Source organism: Perissodus microlepis, chromosome 5 (genome assembly GCF_051167445.1).
Source record: "Perissodus microlepis isolate ML-2025 ecotype Zambia chromosome 5, ASM5116744v1, whole genome shotgun sequence".
In the NCBI taxonomy this organism is placed as follows: Eukaryota; Metazoa; Chordata; class Actinopteri; order Cichliformes; family Cichlidae; genus Perissodus; species Perissodus microlepis.
The window spans coordinates 25,614,464-25,634,195 of record NC_140465.1 but is presented as its reverse complement, the minus strand read 5'-3'; the positions used below and the strand labels follow the sequence as shown (position 1 = coordinate 25,634,195).

General features: G+C 38.5%; 1 protein-coding gene across 5 annotated transcripts in view; it reads left to right on the top strand.

The window, feature by feature from the left end:
• Positions 1 to 19,732, top strand: part of LOC146387443 (glutamate receptor-interacting protein 2-like) — a 261,545-nt gene that overhangs the window by 127,544 nt on the left and 114,269 nt on the right. The window contains exon 1 of one of the 5 annotated variants that reach the window (XM_084929055.1): positions 1,573 to 1,922. The exons of 3 other annotated variants lie outside the window; for them this stretch is intronic. In XM_084929055.1, the coding sequence (XP_084785181.1) occupies positions 1,868 to 1,922 (55 nt within the window). In that variant the 5' untranslated portion in view covers positions 1,573 to 1,867. Of the gene's footprint in view, positions 1 to 1,572; positions 1,923 to 19,732 lie in introns of those variants that run through there. One more of the 5 variants, XM_084929051.1, reaches the window with a different exon arrangement.

The window sequence follows — 19,732 nt, the reverse complement described above, 5'->3', positions numbered from 1 at the left end:
AAATGGTAAATGGCCTGCATTTGTATAGCGCTTTTCTAGTCCTTAAGGACCCCGAAGCGCTTTACACTACATTCAGTCATTCACCCATTCATTCACACACTGGTGATGGCAAGCTACATTGTAGCCACAGCTGCCCTGGGGCGCACTGACAGAGGCGAGGCTGCCGGACACAGGCGCCACCGGGCCCTCTGACCACCAGTAGGCAAACCCCATGTTTGCCTACTGGTATAGATACTAACCCCAAACATGGGGTTAGTATCTTGCCCAAGGATATTTGGCATGCAGCCAGGAGGCAGCCTGGGATCGAACCACCAACCTTCTGATTAGTGGCTGACCTGCTCTGCCACCTGAGCTACAGCCAGTTAACAAACACCCCTCTCCTTCCTCTTCTTTCTTCCCCCTTGCCCACTCATCCTCTTCACTCATTTGTTAGACATTACCTGTCACATCTTCTGTACCACCTCTCTGTAAGCCACCTCTCATGTCTCCCCTTTTCATTCTCCTCTTTTCTGTGGGCTGTAATCACTGTCTCCTCTTGCATGACACCGCAACTAAACTGCTTTACTCTTTGCTCACTTTCCTTCTCTCTTTATTCCATCTGCTTTTCTCTCAATTCCTCTTTCATCATCTGTTCACATTTTTCTTTGTTTTCTCTACTTCCTCCCTTTTCCTCCTTATGCCTCAACTGTGCCCTCAGTTTCAGCCTCTTGCCATCATCCTTTGGCTCCGCTTCTCTTCTAATACCTCATCCACCTTCTCATCCTCCTCCGTCCTGTCTTTCTCTCTCTATTCTTCTCTTCCTCTGCTGATCCCAGGCATTTGCAGCTTTGATCTCGCCATCATTTCTGCCCCCCCCCCCATGTTACCATGACAGAGAAAGATAGAGAATTGTTTATGTAGTGCAGAAAAGGTAATGAGAGAGGAAGAGATAGATCATAAGAATGTGAGCCCCACACATGATGATTTACAGCAATAAATGTTAAACAAAGAAAATGCAATTGAGAACATTATTTGCGTTAACAGAAAGAACGAGACTGAGTAAAATGTCAGTGATTTAAAGCAAACTGTTGATTTCACTGATTTAATTTCAGTGAAATCAACCTGAACAATCTAAAACTAAAATATAAAACTACTTTCAGCTGCTCTCTTATTCACAAGGGGTCACGCAGCAGGTAGCTCCACATGTTTGATTTGCCCCATTTCTTTATCCTGGATGCCCTTTTGGATTCAACCAAAAGGGATAGATTAGGGATCTATTCATCTATCCAACTAGCTAGATCAATAGATGGTGGTACTGTAATGCCTTGTCATGTTAAATTAGAGTAAAGTGCATTTTCACAAATATATAACAGCATTGTTGCAGTTTCTCTGCTCCTTCTTCAGTTACAGGAATGTTGCAGTATTCAACATTTTTAATAATTTCAAATAGAAAGCCAGAAGAAAAGACTCAAAACACAAAAGACAGAGATCAGATAGCATGGAAAGGAAAAGAGAGGAAGGAGAGAAGGAAAGAAGTAACATGGGCTGCACCGAGTTTAAATATGAGGGTGATTGAGAGAGGGAGGAGAAAGGCAAGGAGGCAGCTTAATTTCACACTACTTCCCACACAGAAAGAGAGAGAGAGAGAGAATAGGAGAGTGGGAGACAGAGGTAAATGACTGGGGGACTCGCTACTCCCTCTCTCTATCCTCTCTTTGCCATGTGACCGGCCGGAGCTCCGATACTGCTCTCTCTCCACTCAGTTACTCTCTCTCTCTTTCCATCCTTCGCTCGGCTCACACTATGTCTGACTGAGGAGGAAGAGGAAGAGGAGGAGGGAATAGAGGAAGAAGGCAGGAAGAAGGAAAACAAAAAAGAGAGAGAGAGGATGTTCTCTGTATCGCTTAAGTGCCGCTTAGGGGTCATCAGACGCCGAACAAAGGGTACGGTGTTTGTGTGTGTGTGTGTGGTAAAGAGTAGACTTCTGCCAAACATGTTACCACTGTGCATGCCAGCTGTACGCTGCTCTCTGTGTGTAAGTGGTTTTGATGCTTGTTTGATCATATCTTTGATCTGTGTCATCTTTAATGGATTCATTTGCAAGTATGTGCAGTTGATATGTGGTGATGTGGGACTGGACTCTCATTTTTTTTCTGTGTGTTTAACTGTTGTTTGTGTTTGAGTCTTTGCAGGTGGATGCATGTGCGAGTCGAGTAAATTTGCATGTCAGGACGTGTATCTGTGTGTTTCTTAAAAGGAAAGTATGACGCTTCCCTCCTGCTGATTTGTGTTATTTTTCTATCTGTCCTCCTTTCCTTCTTTTTTTTCTTCTTCTTCTTCTCTTTTTGCAACTTCACTTTTTAGCCTCCTTTTTTTTGCTTCTTGACTTTGCTTTAAATGCTGTTTGCAGGAAAGCACTGAAATTCTGAATAAGCTTTTTATTTAAACTGACTTAAGTTCTAACTGTGCTAATTTTCTTTGCTGGTGCTAGGAATAATTCAACCAGTTTTCTTCCTTACACCAAGTCGTGCTAACCAGCTTTTCAACAGGTTGCTTTTCTGTTTGGACTAATTGACAGGGGTGTGAGCTCCATGTAGCTGTCTTTAGCACAGAAATAGTACATTAGGTATTTGGGACCATCTCATGCCAACTGGGAATAATGTTTCTTTGTTCGAGAAGTCTGCTTAAATTGACCAGGATTAGCTTGTTTGGTGTTTGATTTCAGTTTAAAAGTGAATACAAGTTCACTTTTATTATTTAGATTTGTTCAAACTAATTATGTAAAAGATAACAGATCATTATCGAAACTAGCTGTTGTTAACATTTCAGCATATTGGTGTATTTCTGTTTGCGATAATTTCATATGCTGTGCTTGTGCTTCTCGCCTTTAGAGCGTTATTGGTGTAGTATCAACTGTTACCAAACACATCTCGCATACATAGGCATGTTCTACAGTGTACGATGGAAAATGAGAGACAGAATGGTTACAGCATGTGAGTGGGAGAGAAAGAGAGAGGAAAGAGAGTGAGACTGCTGGATGAATGCCAGGTCATAAACTTTTATGACTGAACTATATGAAGATCATGAGTCTTGTTTAAATTCAACTAACTCCCTCAGTTTAGAGTTTTTATTATTTATCACAATTTCCCCAATAATGTAGGAACTGAATGAGCGAGTATGTAGGTTTGTCTGTTTGCGGGATGGATGTGGGGGTGTGCGGTCATTAGATTGTGTGTGTGCATATGTTGCTTTTTCCTCTACCACTGGCACATCCTGGATATGCCTTTTACTATAATTTCTATCTGCCTGGTGTCTGAAGATGAAAATTTGTTGGTATCTGAATCTCATACACTGTATCTCTCCTTCTATGAGACTGTTTTTTGTGCATTATGTAGGACTAAGCCATTAAACTAAAAAGGCACATCAAACTGTATAATTTACTACTCCAGATGAAAATGTGCACAGAAGCATGAAAGACAGCTACATCATGTAATCTGTGCTCAAAATTTCTATTTGCATTTGCGTAAACACTTCCTGCATAGAGTTTCCCATTTTTAGGTTTCGAACCAGCAGCCTTCCAGTCTCAGTGCAGCCAGTCAACATTTAAATTAGCTATCCGTACACCACTTCATGTTATTATTTGAGCACTACAGCTGACTAAACCAAGTCAAACCAAATATTCTTCCACTGCTGCTGAGAGTCAGAACATGTAATGCTACACTTTGTAGTGCTAAAAGATTCTTCTCAAGGTGACATGACACTGACCCTCCTCCAGCTTTTTCTGGCTGACTCCAGGTCTTGTTGCTCAGATCTCTCTCACACCTCTCACCATTTCTTAATGTTGTCTTACTGATATCTTTGCCATTTCACTGTACTATAAATAGTGACTTATATAACTTGTGTTTACTGTTTACCGGAGGGGAAAAGTTGATATTGCTGAGCTGTAGGCTTTTGTAACTAATTTGTTTCTATATCTGAGTTAATTTTGATTGATGGGTTTGTAATGCACCAAATATAGTTGTCTTACAACATGTAATTACTACAGCAGGAATACCTGTGTGAGTGTGCTGTTGGATGTTTCATGTATGTCATATATTAGAAATGAATGTTGTCCTGTTTTATGCCCATGAGCTCCTGTGTGTGAGAGAGAAAGACATACATGGTTTAGTTGCTGTTGAAGCTTGGGGCCAGTTTGTTTTGTGTGGTGAAGATTGATCTCCAAATCTCTGTGAGCTACTGGGACCACTAAAGTCTCTCTATCCCTTTCCCTCGTTCTCTCTCTTTCTCTCTGTCTGTGCTTGCTGACTTTCATTATAAATGAGGCCACTGCTCCCAGTATGAGGTATATTTGTGTGGATCGAGCACATAAAGTGAGATCTTTGGTCTGTGTGATCAATGTGCATATAGTGTATATATATATATATATATATTATTTGTGTGTGTGTGTGTGTGTGTAGACATATGTGAGCGTTAGGCATGTATCATGAAACACTGTCTGTCTGAGTGCTTTTGTGTGTTTTGATGAGTGATGTTTATTCTAAATGGAGAGAAAAGTGTGCAACAGAGGATGCGCCCTAATACAGCTCATTAGTCATCTCACTATTGACTGTTCAGCATTTCACGGAACCGCTACTACTTAGCGTTTTTCCTCAAATCCAATTACAAAACCTAACGGACAAATTACTGTTACTGAAATGACTGCTCCAAATATTAACTTGCATTTTACCAGTGTTTTCTTTGAAATGAGGAAAAGATGAGCATTTTTTCAAAATTAAGTATATTTGCAAATAAGGGTGGAAAAGACTAAAATTAATGCTGAACAGAGCCAAAAGCTAACTTAGCTTATCACAAAGACTAGTGTCTCTCTTTATAAGACTTTAATTCTCGGCTGCAATACTTGCTATCATTGTTTTTTGTTTTTTCCTTCTTCATTCTTTGAGAATTTCAACTTTGTGCCGGTACATTCTTTTCAGTTATTGCCGTTTCACTGTTAATGTTCAGCCTAATTGTTCCCATGTAATCTATTATTTTAAGCACTTGTATAAGGTTGCACTAATGTTCCTTTTTCTTCTGAAAATGTTATTATAAAATGTGCGAGAGAGTCACAGGTGTTTTACCCATTTAGCATAGCAGCATATTGACTGGTGTGCTTTAAAAAGCGTTGCTTTCCTCTCAGGGCCAAGTATGTGTGAATCTAAAGGAGGTTACTGAAGAATGGTGTACTCAGCAAACTCTTTTTTCTGGGTAAAGCAGACTGGGGGCACAATTTAAAATTTAGTACTTGCAATTGGAGGTGGGGTGTGGATGGGGCTGAGGGTGTCTAAAGAGGCCAAAACACAGTATTGTTGTATGGAAAAAAGCTTTATTGTCAGAGCAACATCTTCCAGCTCCAGGCTGATATGACTTGTGTGGAAAAACTCCCATATAAAGGATTCATCACTTAGTAGTAGGTGCAAAAATCAATAGAGCAGAGGAGTCCCTGGTTGTGTTAGATAAGTGGTTTGGACAGTTCAGAGAAATCAAGCTCCCTACTGTATCTAAATGAGAATCCTAATCAGCTTATTACTTCTTCCCACTTCTGTGTCATCTATGATCAGTTCACATTCACAGGAATCTTTGATTTTATATTATTTGCAGAGAGCTGCTTGTGTTAGCTGCTAGTTTTATTTGGAACACCACACCTTAAATATACTGTACAGAAAGAGCAGCCAAGCAATAACTATTTATAAAGTGCTTTTCATAGACAGGAGTCACACAGTGCTTTAGAGAAAATATTCTCTGAGATGCTACAAAATTGTAAAAAGGCAGATAAAGGTCACAAAGAACGTGTTTAGAAGCAGTACAAGAATCAAAGACAAAAGTACACTGTACACAGTGGTATAAAAGATGCTACTGAAATGCTAAATAGATTTGTCTGTAGGTGAATTTTAAAAGATTCCTCCGAATCAGCAAACCTTAGAGAGAGGGAGAACAATCATCACGTCCCCCGGGAGACATATATTAAACTGTAAGACTTTTTAAACTTCAAAAGACATCATTAAATATAAACTTTGGATTTGATGTTGGCTGGTAGTGGCTCGAGTGGGTATAAGATGTCTTTAGCACCGTTGTCATAAACGTATTGCTCAGCTGTTTCTGTTTGGATGAAACAATTTATTGGATTCTTAAGTGATTCGTCACTCTGTGAAGGTGGAGGTTTCCCACCGGTGATCACAATCAAAACTGCAAGTTCAGTATCACCATCTGTTGTATTGTTGGAGTTCAGCCTAATCAGATAGTGGATTCCCTCACAAAATGTGGTTATTATACAGATTAAACCTGTAACTGTGAATATTCCCACTCTTCTCAGAGATCAGGAGTCATTCATTCTATTTGCATAATGAGCAATAAGCTAAAGACATTAGAAGAAATCTTTAGTATTTGATGTCCAGCATATTATATATTCTTATCAAACCTGTTTGATTGTTTTTAAGCTACTGGCCACACTGTGTTCTTTGAAACACGCCAGAAATGCCAGTGTAGATGACAGTCAAACATACAGCTATAATATAATACTATATTGCACATACTCCACTTCTCCACTTGCCCGATTTCAGATAAAATGTTCAAATTGTTCCATTTTCCATCTTCCATCATCCATCTTCACTTGGGAGTAAAGTGCTTGCCTGAATCTAACTTCATTTTATGTCCACGCTGATGTGTAGCCATGCCAACGTACAGGATTTGCTGGCCTTTTAAGAGTGCAGTCCAGTGAAGTAAAAACATTTCACTATATCCGTGCATCTGTAGTTCAGTAGTCATGCCTTGAGGGTGCTGGAAGAAAAAAGCAAGCCTGGTAAGAAACGATGAAGCATGGCTAATCGTTAGAGCTAGATGACTCAGTCAACTCGGCGGAGTGGAGGGATTCAAAGGTTTGGATCCAAGCAACCTGTCCACCAGGTTTCATGAAAATCCCCTCGGTAGATTTTGAATAATCTCACAGAAAGACCAACACCTTCCATCTTAACTTGGCAGAGCAGTGACATTAAAATTGATGTAAATACAGATCTGAATTTTCTGAGTACCAAACAGAAAGAGTATACCAATAGATGACTGTACTGCATAGATGGCATGCATTCGAAGAGTAAGATGCTGCACTGCAATGCTACTGGATGTTTTCACAGTTAATTATGAAATCTCTAATCAAGTCAAGTATAATTTTAGGGTTTTCTAGAAATTTTAGTTGAAATGGATGTATCAACATTTGAAAGTTCAGAATATGATTGTGCTTAAATCCTGCTGAATTAAAAAGAAAAGGTTAGTCCCAGACTCATCTGCTGTTTAACTGTAATTCCCTCTCTAAACAGAGGCTTCCTCTGTAAGCATGGCTGGATAAAAAAAAAAAAGGTTTTACTGCTGATTACTGAGTGGTCAGTTCTGTCTCCAGGTCCTTAATGCAATAGGCTGGTGCACCTGGACTGGAAAATAGATTTTCTGTCACACTTGACTTAGTCTTCTGCCTATGGTGCCTTGTGCTGATCTCCGGCCTCCAGACGCTCTCCATGGTGCTGAACTTGTTATTTTACATGTACATTTCGTTAATACATTCTCTAGTGGTCTGAAACTGTAACCTTTACTAATTTCAGGATGCGTTTTCACAGAGATTTATTCATAATAGCATGTATTAATAGTATCTGACATTTATTTTCATATCTAAAAATGTGAAACTAAATTATTATTTATATTCTTATCCTTGTCTTTCTAGCTTAATTGAGAGTATAGAAAGAAATAGAAAGGTCACATATCTGATGCCCTCATGGGTCCTCTGTTTATCAAGTGTGAACTTCTCCGTGCTTTCTGGTGAATGAGGGATATGCATTCACAGCCCAACAGCCCTGCTTCATAGTTGCTAGGTAACATGCAATTTGTAGTCAGTTTCTTTGTTTTTAAATACTTCGGCTATGACGAAGTTTGTGAGATTCAACAAAACAACAAGCACATCATAAGACAAGATATCAGAATTGTTCTTTCATTCTAGTAAAGCCTGGCTGTGGGTATGTTTATACCTTACTGTAAAGATAATGTGATCCCTTATGGATCCTTCTAGGCAAGTGATTTTTTATTTACCCATCAAGGAAAGTTAGAACAGAGAATATGACATGGAGCATCATTTCTGCAGCTAGAATGAACTGCACATCAGCTTCACCCCGATGGTCTTCAGCAGAATTCAAGATAATTGTAAGCCAAATTATATTTAGTTCTTAGAGTCATCAAAAAGTAGATGTATTTCTTAACAAAGAAGTAGTAGACAACTAGGTACACAACATAAGTTGTTTAAATGCACAGTGATGCATTATATTCTGACCTTCATCCCACAGCAAAAATCAGAGCCGATCTGAAAGAAAACAGCTGCTGTAGTTGGACTAAAATAACCCATACTCTTGGGTGCTAACTCACTGCGTTTGTTACGCAACACCATTTGTTATAGTTGACACTGTGTGTATAAACAGAAGTGGCAACAGATTGGCCTCTAAGTTAAACTGACCAAAACAACGGCTGACAAAATGTCCTCAGGCATGACAGTGTATCCCCTGCCAGCTCACACATCATAGTGTCCTTTTGTGTGAGAGCTGTGAAATGTAGCAGAGGGAGCATCAAAGGTTTCAGATGATTTTGTCAAATCGCCATACATGTAATCCACCACCGTCTATTCCTAGCTGTATCAGAGGGTTTAACAACAGGTATAAGAGGTGATGGCAGAGGAACCATCAAAGGCTTAAGAACCTGGTAAAGAACCAAGCAGGAGTGCTTCTTTTCCTAAAAGGGGCATCCACAGATTTTTCCATGTGCCTGGCTTACTCTCACCATCAAAGTCATGCATAAATGTATATATGACATGCATAAAGCACACACTAGTCCAAAGCACTGTAGTTTGACTAGGATTGAAAGTGCAGCAAATAAAGGATACAAATGTTCAATTAAAGCCATTTACAGATAGTTAGCTCTTAAATGTTTTATAATACAATATAACCTATATTTAAATTTCAAAGTATTCACATGGAAATTTATAGAGTCTTAACACTGAATGAGAATTGCTGTGCAATCTAACTTTCACCACATCTGTGGGGGGGCAGTTAGAGAAAACCAATTAATAAAAATCCACTGCTATACACTTAGCTGGATATCATGTGGCACATTGTGTCCAGGTCTTCTAATTGCCAACCTATCTGTGATGATCTACGAGTGTCTCTGGTGCTGTTCTTGTTTTATTTTTATGATTGTCTTATCTCTTTATTTTTGTACTAAGGTATATCTAAAAAGCTCAGGCAGTTTCATTCTATAGGCTGTACTAAAGGCTGCGTTAAACTTTGCTTTTAGATGTACTTTCCTAAGAAACACGGCATTTTTCTAACTTGTTTGATTAAAAGCAAAAACACCTCCAATAGGCTTTCACATGCTGAGGGAGTTTTAAATACCGGTTTATTTTTGAATGAACATTTCACTTTAGGTCAGTTTAATGAACTGGAACAACTGGCATCACTAAAGCTTGTTTAGTCATCAAGAGCGACTCGTGTAGTTTGATGGAGGAAGACCTGCTGAGAGGAACTTTTCCAGTTCAAATGTGCAAACTGGCCTGATTGGACAGATTTCAGTCATTCTGCTGATTAATGAACCCCAGGAACAGCTGTGCTGGAATAAGTCCAGCTGGATTCAGTCTGGAGTCTGAAAATGCTACAAAAAGTAGGTTACTTTTCAAAACTGAAAAAACCAACAAACTTTTTGTTTTTATTTTTGAATCTCACAACTAATTTGACTTATCTACATATATAAAAAGGGCTAAATATAAACTAGTTTGCCCTATTAAAGAACTTGACCTATATTTTCAGGTGTTTCATCAATTTAGCCAAAGGGAAGTCACTAAAACATTTGATACACTAGACCACCATATTCAGTGCAGTTGCATTCACCTTAGCCAGGATGTCATGTAAAAAAACATTAAAAAAAGCAAATAATTCGGTATATATTAATAACTACAATAAGATGTTGATGCCTACGAAATGACTATAACATGTCCTATTAAAAAATATAGGAAATAATTGACAATGACAATGACACCGGTTTGTAAATTTACACTGATATTTATACTGTATCTATTGCTCTGCAAGGTTATTTGTTATGCTTTCACATCATTTCTGTGAGAAACATTTGCTGTACATTTGCTTAGCTTTTCTAATACAGAACTGTGTATAGCTCATTTTTAATGTATATTTTATTCGCTATTTATGTTTAATGGAGGTAAAATATCCAAAGAAGACTTCTGTATACCCAATTGTCCCCTAAACTAAACTAATAACTTAAATATTTAATTTTATACCAAACAATGATCTCATCTACTTTATAATAGGTTGGCTATTTTTAAATTATCTGGAAAAGCCCCTAACTTAACATAAATAACATTTCAAGCAAACAGAGTCAGTTGACAGATAAAGGGCTTCAGAATCTCCTGAAACTTACTGGAAAAACATGTTTGAGTTTCTTTCACAGCATCCTTTGGCACTTACTTTGTGCCTGGAGAACATGTGAGCCTGAAAAAGAGAGTGTGTTTGCATGCCTAATATGCCCCACTTCCAACAGAAGTGCTTCTCAATGCAGTGCTTTCTGGTTTAGCAGAAAAAAAGCTGCCGTGACATCTGTGTATTGTTGAAGGGGCAGAAAAGACTCATGAATATTCCTTTTTTTTCTCGAATATATCTGTTTTTTTCTTCCAAGATGTATCTGACTCATACTGACGTTGGTATCTTCATTGTTGCCTCAGTTCTGTGTTCAAAGTGCATTCCAATCTAAGGTGCACATAATGCACTTCTCAAATTCTGCCATTCGTTAGCACCCCTCAGCAAGCCCTGAGGCTCCAAAAGAGCTACTTAATGGAGAAAAGGCATTAGATACACAAGCCCCAGTCTCTCACTTGAACAGACTGTACAAGTGACATCCTGATGCATCACTGCCGTCTGCTCCCTCTGGAGCACATTAGCAAGAGGTTAAATGAGGTGAGAGTGAACAAGAAAATGGGTGTGACGCACTGAAAATGCACACTGTGGTGGTAATTTGCATGAGAGTGCTTGCACTCAGTGTAAGTTTCCAACCTTGACTTCTGAACTTATTCTGCCCCTCGGTTGTTGCTTTGTTGGGTTTCTTTGGCTGGCGCATTTCTCAGGTTTCCCAATAGTGGGCAGTATTACCCCTTCAGTTTGTGGCTTCTTCTTTGGTTATTTGGTGTGCACTACACTGCCCCCTTTGGTGATGTGTTGTAAGCAGCAGGCAAAGTTCACGCAGGCAGTGGGAGAAAATGCATGGAGCAGAGAACAAGCTGCAAAACTTTAAGCCCAGTGTACATCGTTGGGGAGTTTGTTGAGCCATAATCTGTAAGTAAGCAATGTCTAGCTTCATTTTCTGTAAGATTTGTTACTTTCATGTTACTTAAAAGGTTATTTGAACGTATAAGGAAAGATGTTAATGATGAATGTAAAGCATAAGGAAAGCTATGTTGCTAACTTCTGTTTTGTTTACAAAATATGTTGATACTGATGCTTACGTATTATTTTACTGTATGTTCACAGTCTTACAAATTAAAAGAGGAAAAAACGGTCTTCAGTTAAAGACACAAAGACAAAGCGATGTGTCCTGTCGTTCCTGGAACCATCTTCTCTTATGTTAAGCTCGCTGCATAGGGTGAATAGCCATACATTCACCTGAGGGCAGCAGAGAACTAATTAAAAACAAATGGTATTCTTCATATTTAAAACACAGAGGAGAGGAAAGATCGCGCATTTTTGTGCTCACCTGTAAAGGAAACAACCTCTATTGAAGAGTATCCTGATGCCAAACCCCTTAATGAGTTCTTTAGTGAAAGCCTTTGGGAGCACAAAACCCCCTTTTCTCCTCTTTCAGAGTGTCTCACTCATTATATACTGATTATCACTGAGATAATCAGTCAGTGCTGAAGGAGCTGTAACCTTAAAGAAAAATACTCTGCTATTGCTTTATTTTCTGTGCTGCTGTCTCTCACACTACTGCCACCCATGGACCAGTTTTTAAGAATAGATGTTATAGCATTTAATGCAAGATTTCTACAGACTGAAACTATGTATATCAGTAGTAGATGATCAATTACTTATGCTGCTGGTGTTTCAAAGTAGTACTGGCATTAGATATCGCCTAAAGTGTTGGTGATTGGTAGCCATGAGCGGGATTTGAAGTAGCAAAGAAAGATGGGCCAAAGAAAGACAAAGAGTAGAAGGAACAATTCTGAATGAAGTGGATATTTAATACAATAAATTGTCAATTGAAGAAGATTCAGTAGTTCTAATGAATATTTGCTTAGAGCAGTGTGGGTATGACAGATCCTTTCAAACATTTTTATAATTGAGGTAAAAAAAAATAGACGATAAATAAAAGAGATATATTGTTGCTTAAGGGGAGTGAACTACTCTTGTCACTCCCACAAAGAACACATTTAGAACATGCCTGACACATCTACAGAATATGTCTCATTTATTGTTAATAGAAATAAATCAGTTTTATTTAACATTAGTGTGGGTGCATTTGTCCTCAGCCTTTGTTTATCTCAGCTACCTCTAAAGACAGCTCAACCCCTAACCCTTTCAGTGTTAGCCCTTTGTTCCACCCACTGAGGTGCACAGGAACCACAGAGTCATGCTCTGTGAAGCAGAGCCCAGAGGGTATCTTGTGTAGTTGCTCTGCAGGATTACCGTTGCGACTCTAATAAAGCTGCTTCAACATTACATTTTCTGTCTGCTTGCTTGCTCTGATTCGAAAGAATTTTATCAGTAAGCTGCAACTCATCTCTGTGTCTTTGGAAAAGCTCTGTAGAATTTCATAGCATGCATTTCTTTTGAGACTTCTGGCTCAGACTTACCTGTTTATGATGCAAAATCAGTATATAGTGACATAAAGGTTTGGGGAGAGATCAGTAAGCTCATTATTTGCCACTGGGTACATATTCAGTGTGTTCAGCTATTCATCTCGTTGCTCTCTTTCAGTTTAACAAGTCTCTGTAGATTAACAATTATTTGATTAGAGAAAAGAAGTTTCAGGTCTCTTTATTAATTTAGCTTTAATGGGGAAGAAATCAAAGTTGGTTTAGTGGGATTGAAGTTGGATCACTCGCTCTTCACTGCAGCACTGACTAAACCATAATGTAATAGTATATAGTTGCTGTAGTGCACTGAGACTGATGATGACAACACCAATGGGTTTAGTACTCTGATTTTTCTTGTCTGACTTTTAAAAATTCTAAATTTATATGCAATTTATTTTCTGTATATTATACTTTCTCAGTGTTAATTTGAATTTTGATTAATTCCGTGTCTCTGGGTTTGCCTAAAGGACGCTGTATTGCTTTCTCTTACTCGGCTCATTTAATTTGTCGTGGCTCATTTTGATTCCATCCTCAAGCCTATTCAGATGTCACAACATGAAGCCTCTGGAGCATTCAGTTTTTTACTTCTGATTCCACAAGTATCATATTAGTGCATATAAGAAGGGTTAAAAGTCTTTCTATTGAGAATAATTTTCTATCTTTGATGAACCTGTAAAGACCCTACTGTGTATGCAAAAAAAAAAAAAAAAGATCTTTTTTTTAATCTTTGATCAAAACTTTGATCTTTTTAAAATATAGCTGTGGCATTGTGCAGTTTGCACAGGTTTAGGAGAAACATGAGCATGCCGAGGACCCCCGGATGACCTTATATTCAGCACTCACTGTGTGCAGGGAATTGTTCACTTGTAATAAACTATTGTATTATGTTTGTATATTAGAGAACAGTAACACTAATACATTAACAGGGACCTTTCAGGTACTTTACATAATATTCAATGAACTGACACAACGCGGCAACGTCAGGGTTGGTTGAAGCAGGACTCATACGCAGGACTTTCAGAATGAAGAAGCATTTATAATGAAAAAACCCATAAAACAGTGCCAACAATCCACAATGTGTGAGTCCTCCGTGCGCTCGTTTCCAATTCCCATGCAGTGATTAGCCTCCATGATTCGTGGTAAGTGTTGTGTCCTCCTCAGTCCTATTTACGTCAGTGTTCTGCTCCCTCCACACATTTCCACAATCCTCCGTGTTCCTAGTTTAATGATCCCACACTGAATGCGGCTCCGCTACTCTGGGTTTGAGAGAGTCAGGCTGATCGGTATCAGGTGAGTGATTACTCCCAGGTGTGACTGGCTCAAAGAAGGAAAGACTCTCCAGGCCTGGTGTGGTAGCAAAACTCACACACCACAGCACACACACACAAATGTGTACGCAGGGAAACGAGGTACCAGGAGCAGATCATACCAACAAACAACAAGAAACAATCCAGATAGTCAAATAAAACTTATAATATTCATTAAGCCCAAGAATAATGCATGAGTCCCATGACAGGCAAGCCATATTACTGTATATACAAACTCCACTATTTTAGTCTGTAAAAATATATGTGAATTGCATACAATAACATAATGGTATGTTCCACAAATAGTCAAAATGCTCATTATCATCATTAGTTTGACTTTTGTTTTGTCCTATCTCCCTTCCCTCACCCTAAGCTCTCCCTGAGCCAGGTTTCTTGGTCTTAAAAGGGAGTTTTTCCTTTCCACTGTTGCCATGTGCTGGCACCTAGGAGGTCGTCTGATTGGTGGGGTTTTCTCTGTATTATTGTACAGTATAAAGTGCCTTAAGCTAACCGGTGTGATTTTAAACTATGTAATTAACATAGATTGAATGATTATTATTGTTATTAGTAGTAGTAGTAGTAGAAGAAGAACAAGAAGTAGTAAATCTACTACTGAATGGGGGGGTTGTTTGTGCATTTTACTGCAAAATATTATACAGCTAAGCAGTTCATCATCTGAAATATATCAAATGACTTTAATCTGTAGTATGTTTTACTTTAATGTCAGCAGTCATTTTTGAAACAAAACTCTAAAATATTAAAGAAAAATTCCAATGCACAACTGTCTGTAAGATCACTTAAGCTGCAGCTGACTTTGATTTGATTTGTGACTGAGGCACCGTCTGGCTCATTTATAATATATGTGCTCACTTTCAATATCATCACGATTTCATGTCTATATATTTTCTATCTCTTCCCACTACTGCAGAAATTCAGATGCATTGTATTCAATAAGAAACTGAATGGAGTGCATCTGAAATAAGGTCAATGTGGTCAGATCTTTAGAATCAACACTAGCAAAACCTTCAAATATAAATTGCATTATTACCAATTGCTCCAAGTCATCTCGTTACTTAAAAAGTTACTTTTTAATCCTACTTTGGTTCTTGTAATTTATTCCAAAATATTACATTCCAGAAACGTCTTTCTGTACATATTGCCACTTGATTAGGCAAACCTGTACCTAATCAAGTGGCTCCCTGTTACCTCAAATGTCTACTCAGCCAATTAGGTAGCTGTGGCTCTGGATGTATGATCTCTGGCTGCTCCAGTCTGCATGTCAAAATGCCCTTAGGAAGATGCTGAACCCTGAGGTGTTCATCGGAGTGTGAATGTGTGTGAATGTTAGATACTAGGGGTGCAACGATACGCAAAATTCACAGTTCGGTTCGATATTTTTTCGATTAATTTGTCATTTATTAAAATTATAAATATATATTTTAACTCAAAAGTACAGTTTTTAAATTTAATGTTGCTGAAACAACAAAGTAATAAAAAAATAAATCTATCTGATCAAGAAATCACTCATCTTTGGAAAAAGAGAGTTTATTACAGAGAAATGGCTCTTTCCAAAATAAAAGCTATACTATACGCTTCTTCTGGGGTATACTCTCAGCAGCATATTAAACATATCAGGTCCCCATAAGGAGAATCATGTGCTAACGGCTGTCTAAATGACTCGGGTAAAGTTTGTAGCATGCGTGCTTGTTGTTTTTGTCTGCTTCCACTTGTCTTTGCACTAGGATGATGTCGGAGTAAATGTGCAGTCATATTCGTTGTGTTCCCACTAGTGCTGTCAGCGTTAATCTGAAATGACGTTAACGCCGCAACACGGCAAATCTCCGTTAACGAGCTACCGCTGATCTCCCCGTGCGTGGGGCTGGACGGCGTCAACACGTTAACGAGCAAACTGCCCTAACGCGCTAGTTCCCACCCATGTAAATGAGCATTGCGTGGCACATCTGACACACTGTTTTACTTTTGTCCATGACGGTTTACCTTCAGGGTCATGCTTCACATGAAGACCAAAATAGAACAAAAGCCAGATCTGAATTAGGGTGGGGGAGGTTCAATTTGCCATGTTGCAACAAGCCTAGCTTCTGTCTTGCTAGCTTGCGCTGCGCTCAGTGGATCTGCGCTCGACAGTGCAGCCTAGGCGGATAAGTCGAACGCAGATCCACTGAGCTCTCAACACAGACAGCATCGTCAGAAGAAAAGTTGATAAATTAAATTAAAAATTTAGTATTGTTCGATACATATGCGTACCGAACCGAAAGCACTGTATCGAACGGTTCAATATCAATACAAGTATTGTTGCACCCCTATTAGATACATATAAAAAGTGCTTCCATGAATGACTGGGAATGAGACATGTTGTATAAAGTGCTTTGAGTGCTAATGTAACATAGTTAAATAGAGTTGAAGTTAAATCCCGCTAAATGGGACATTGGCGCCACCTACTGTTGTAAAAGTCACCCTGCAACATTCACAAAGGGCAAGGGATTCTGGGTAATCCTCAGAATAATGGAGGATTCCTGTGAGGTAAGGAATGCGCAAATGTTGTGGGGAGGAAAAATCATATCGCAGGTTGTTAAAGTAATACAGTCTGACCCGATTATTTTTGTTGTTTATACACCATTTGCTGCGGGTCATTTCTCCAGTCTTTATGTTGAATTGAGTGCATGTTTAGGTGAGATTTCTTTATTGGGAAGAGAGGAAACAAAATGGGAGCATAGTTAGCTAACTCTGTTGTTGCTTTCCCATTTAGATCTTGTGCTGATTGCCCACGACATTAAAAGAGAGCATTCTAACCATTGCCTTTTTGTTGTGAATGCAGACCAGAGAAGACACTACACAGAGGTCACACTAAGGTAGAGTAGAAAAGTGCTATATTAGAACTAGTCCATTTACCATTTACCACATGGTAGCAACTCAAACCACAGTGCCAGACAAGCTGGTCTGAATTTTTCAGAAACTGCTGATCTGCTGGGAGCTTCCAGCACAGCTATCCCTAGGGTTTACAGAGATTATTCCCAGAAGATAAAATATTCAGTGATTGACAGCTCCCAGGGCAAAAATGCTTTGTAGATGTCAGAGATCAAAGGAGAACAATCAGACTTCTTCGAGCTGATTGGACGATAACAGTAACTCAAATAACCATGTGTTACAAGCAAGTCGATTCATTTATGAGCCCAGTGTACCCAACTTCTAATCAGATCATCTTAAAGTAGTTTCCTAAACATGACAGTTCACTGTTCTTAAATGAGGTCCAAAGTCATCAAATCTCAATCCAATACAGCACCTTTGGGATGGGAGATTTACAACATGGATACACAGCTGACAAATCTGCTGCAACTCCATGATGCTATCATGTCAATATCAAAAGCAGCATATATTTTAAACTGATGCTGTAAAAATGAGAGAGTCAGGAATGAAGTTTTAAAAACTGAGGTATATTGTCAAATCTCAATCCAAGGATTTATGTGGCACTGTCTGCAGACACTTATGACTCTTCATATTTCATATGACTTCTATCCAGACTCTTGTTTTCTGTAACTTTTGGCAACTCCCCCAGACTTCTTCCATTACCATTAGGTTGAAATTTAAGGTTTTTGGGTGAAGTGAAATTTCTCATCACGACTTGGATGGATTGAAATTGACTGCAGATATTCATTTTCAGTACAACGGGAACTCTGGTGACTTCGATGACTCCCTGGGTTTCCTTTTGGTAAAATCACTTAGTCAGTATTATTCTTATCAATTCTTCAGTTTCACCATCAGTTTACTGGACTTGATATTTAGGCCCATAACTTTGTTAACCTCATTTGGCTTTTGTTAATCAATTCTCTCCATTAGAAGCCCGTTTCCGCCACTAAATAAAAACAGAAAAACTAGTATCCATAACTCGAAATTTTGAGTTATTTTCTCAAAATTTCGAGTTACTTTTCTCAAAATTTTGAGTTAGCTCTGCCAATCAAAAATCTACGTGAATGAGGTCGCTTTCTTGTTACCCGGAAGCATATGGCGCAGAGGAACATGCACTCAAAAACAGATCCCAACAAATTGGTGCTTTCGCGAGTATGTTTGCTGATAGTAACACCATGTGATTCAGCTAATAACACAGGGATTTCATCATTTGTGAAGCCACGCTGAAAACACTCAGCAATCTGTGCATTCACTACTGGATGTAATACCGGTAAATTAGCTGTAGCATTTGTAGCTGAGGGCTTCAGGTTCCGGGTAACAAGGAAATGACGTCATTCACGTATAGATTACTGATTGGCAGCGCTAACTCGAAATTTTGAGTTACTTTCCTCAAAATTTTGAGTTAAGTCGAAATTTTGAGTTAATAAATCAAAATTTCGAGTTAATATGTCGAAATTTTAAGAAAGTAACTCGAAATTTCGAGAAAATAACTTGAAATTTTGAGTTATGGATCCTTTTTTTTTTTTAGTGGCGGAAACGGGCTTCCATAATTTGGAGTTGAGTGCAGGGAGTAGTTGATTGGTGATGATTTGAGCCCTTCTTTATAAAGGGGAGAGAAAGTGGGAAGGAAGGGGGTTTATTTTGTAGGACACAGCTAGTAGGGGAAGCTGGTTGAAGTTGGAGACTTCGGTGAGACAAGAGGACATTTCAAAGGAAAATAGTTTTAACCTGGCCTGGATGGTTTTGTTTTTTAACATACTTAAATAACACCAGAAGGAGGATTCATGTTAATTAGTATTTGTGTGGATTCGATGTGATTAAAGACTCGATTGGAAACAGCTGGTCCACTGGACCTGTGTATAATAATAATAATAATAATAATAATAATAATAATAATAATAATAATAATAATAATAATACATTGTATTTAGTCTTACACCTTACATTCACCTTAAATTAGTACAACAAAATAAAGACATAAGGTAAACAAATAAATAACAACTATAAAAACTGCAGGAGTTTAAGGAGGAAAAGCCTCCTCTGTAATTAGGAGGTAACCAACAAGAAGAAATTGCTCAAGACCTGGAGAGGAAGAGCTTGAGAGTTGAATTTCCAGGATCTGGTGTGTAAACCCACTCCCTATCATTGCAAGACCTATCAAGGTGGGCAAAAAGCCTTTCTCAGGAAGATGCAAGATTGATATATACTGGTTTCCTAATCTTCTGAGTGACCACTTTTTCCTGTTTGTAACCAGGCTAATAATTCTGACCGTGGTGGCTTTGCCCCTTGGATTGCAGGCCAGAACTAAGTCTTCAGCCACTAGTCTGCTTCAAAATGAAAATAAACCTTGTGTGCCATATTTTCAGTGTGAGTGTGGTGGTTGGTCACTATTAGAACTTATTCCTTTCTTGTACAGAGGCTGTTTTATTGCCCATTTCTTAACAACCTAATGTAGTGAAAGTATATTACTAAACTTGTCATATTTGATGTTAAAAAAGCAAAGGGGAAGCTTAATTGACTAAAGCAGAACAGTCCTGTTTTAAAAACAAAAAAACAGGAAGAAAAAAGAAGAATGTGTTTTACAGTGTATTCTGTTTTTTGG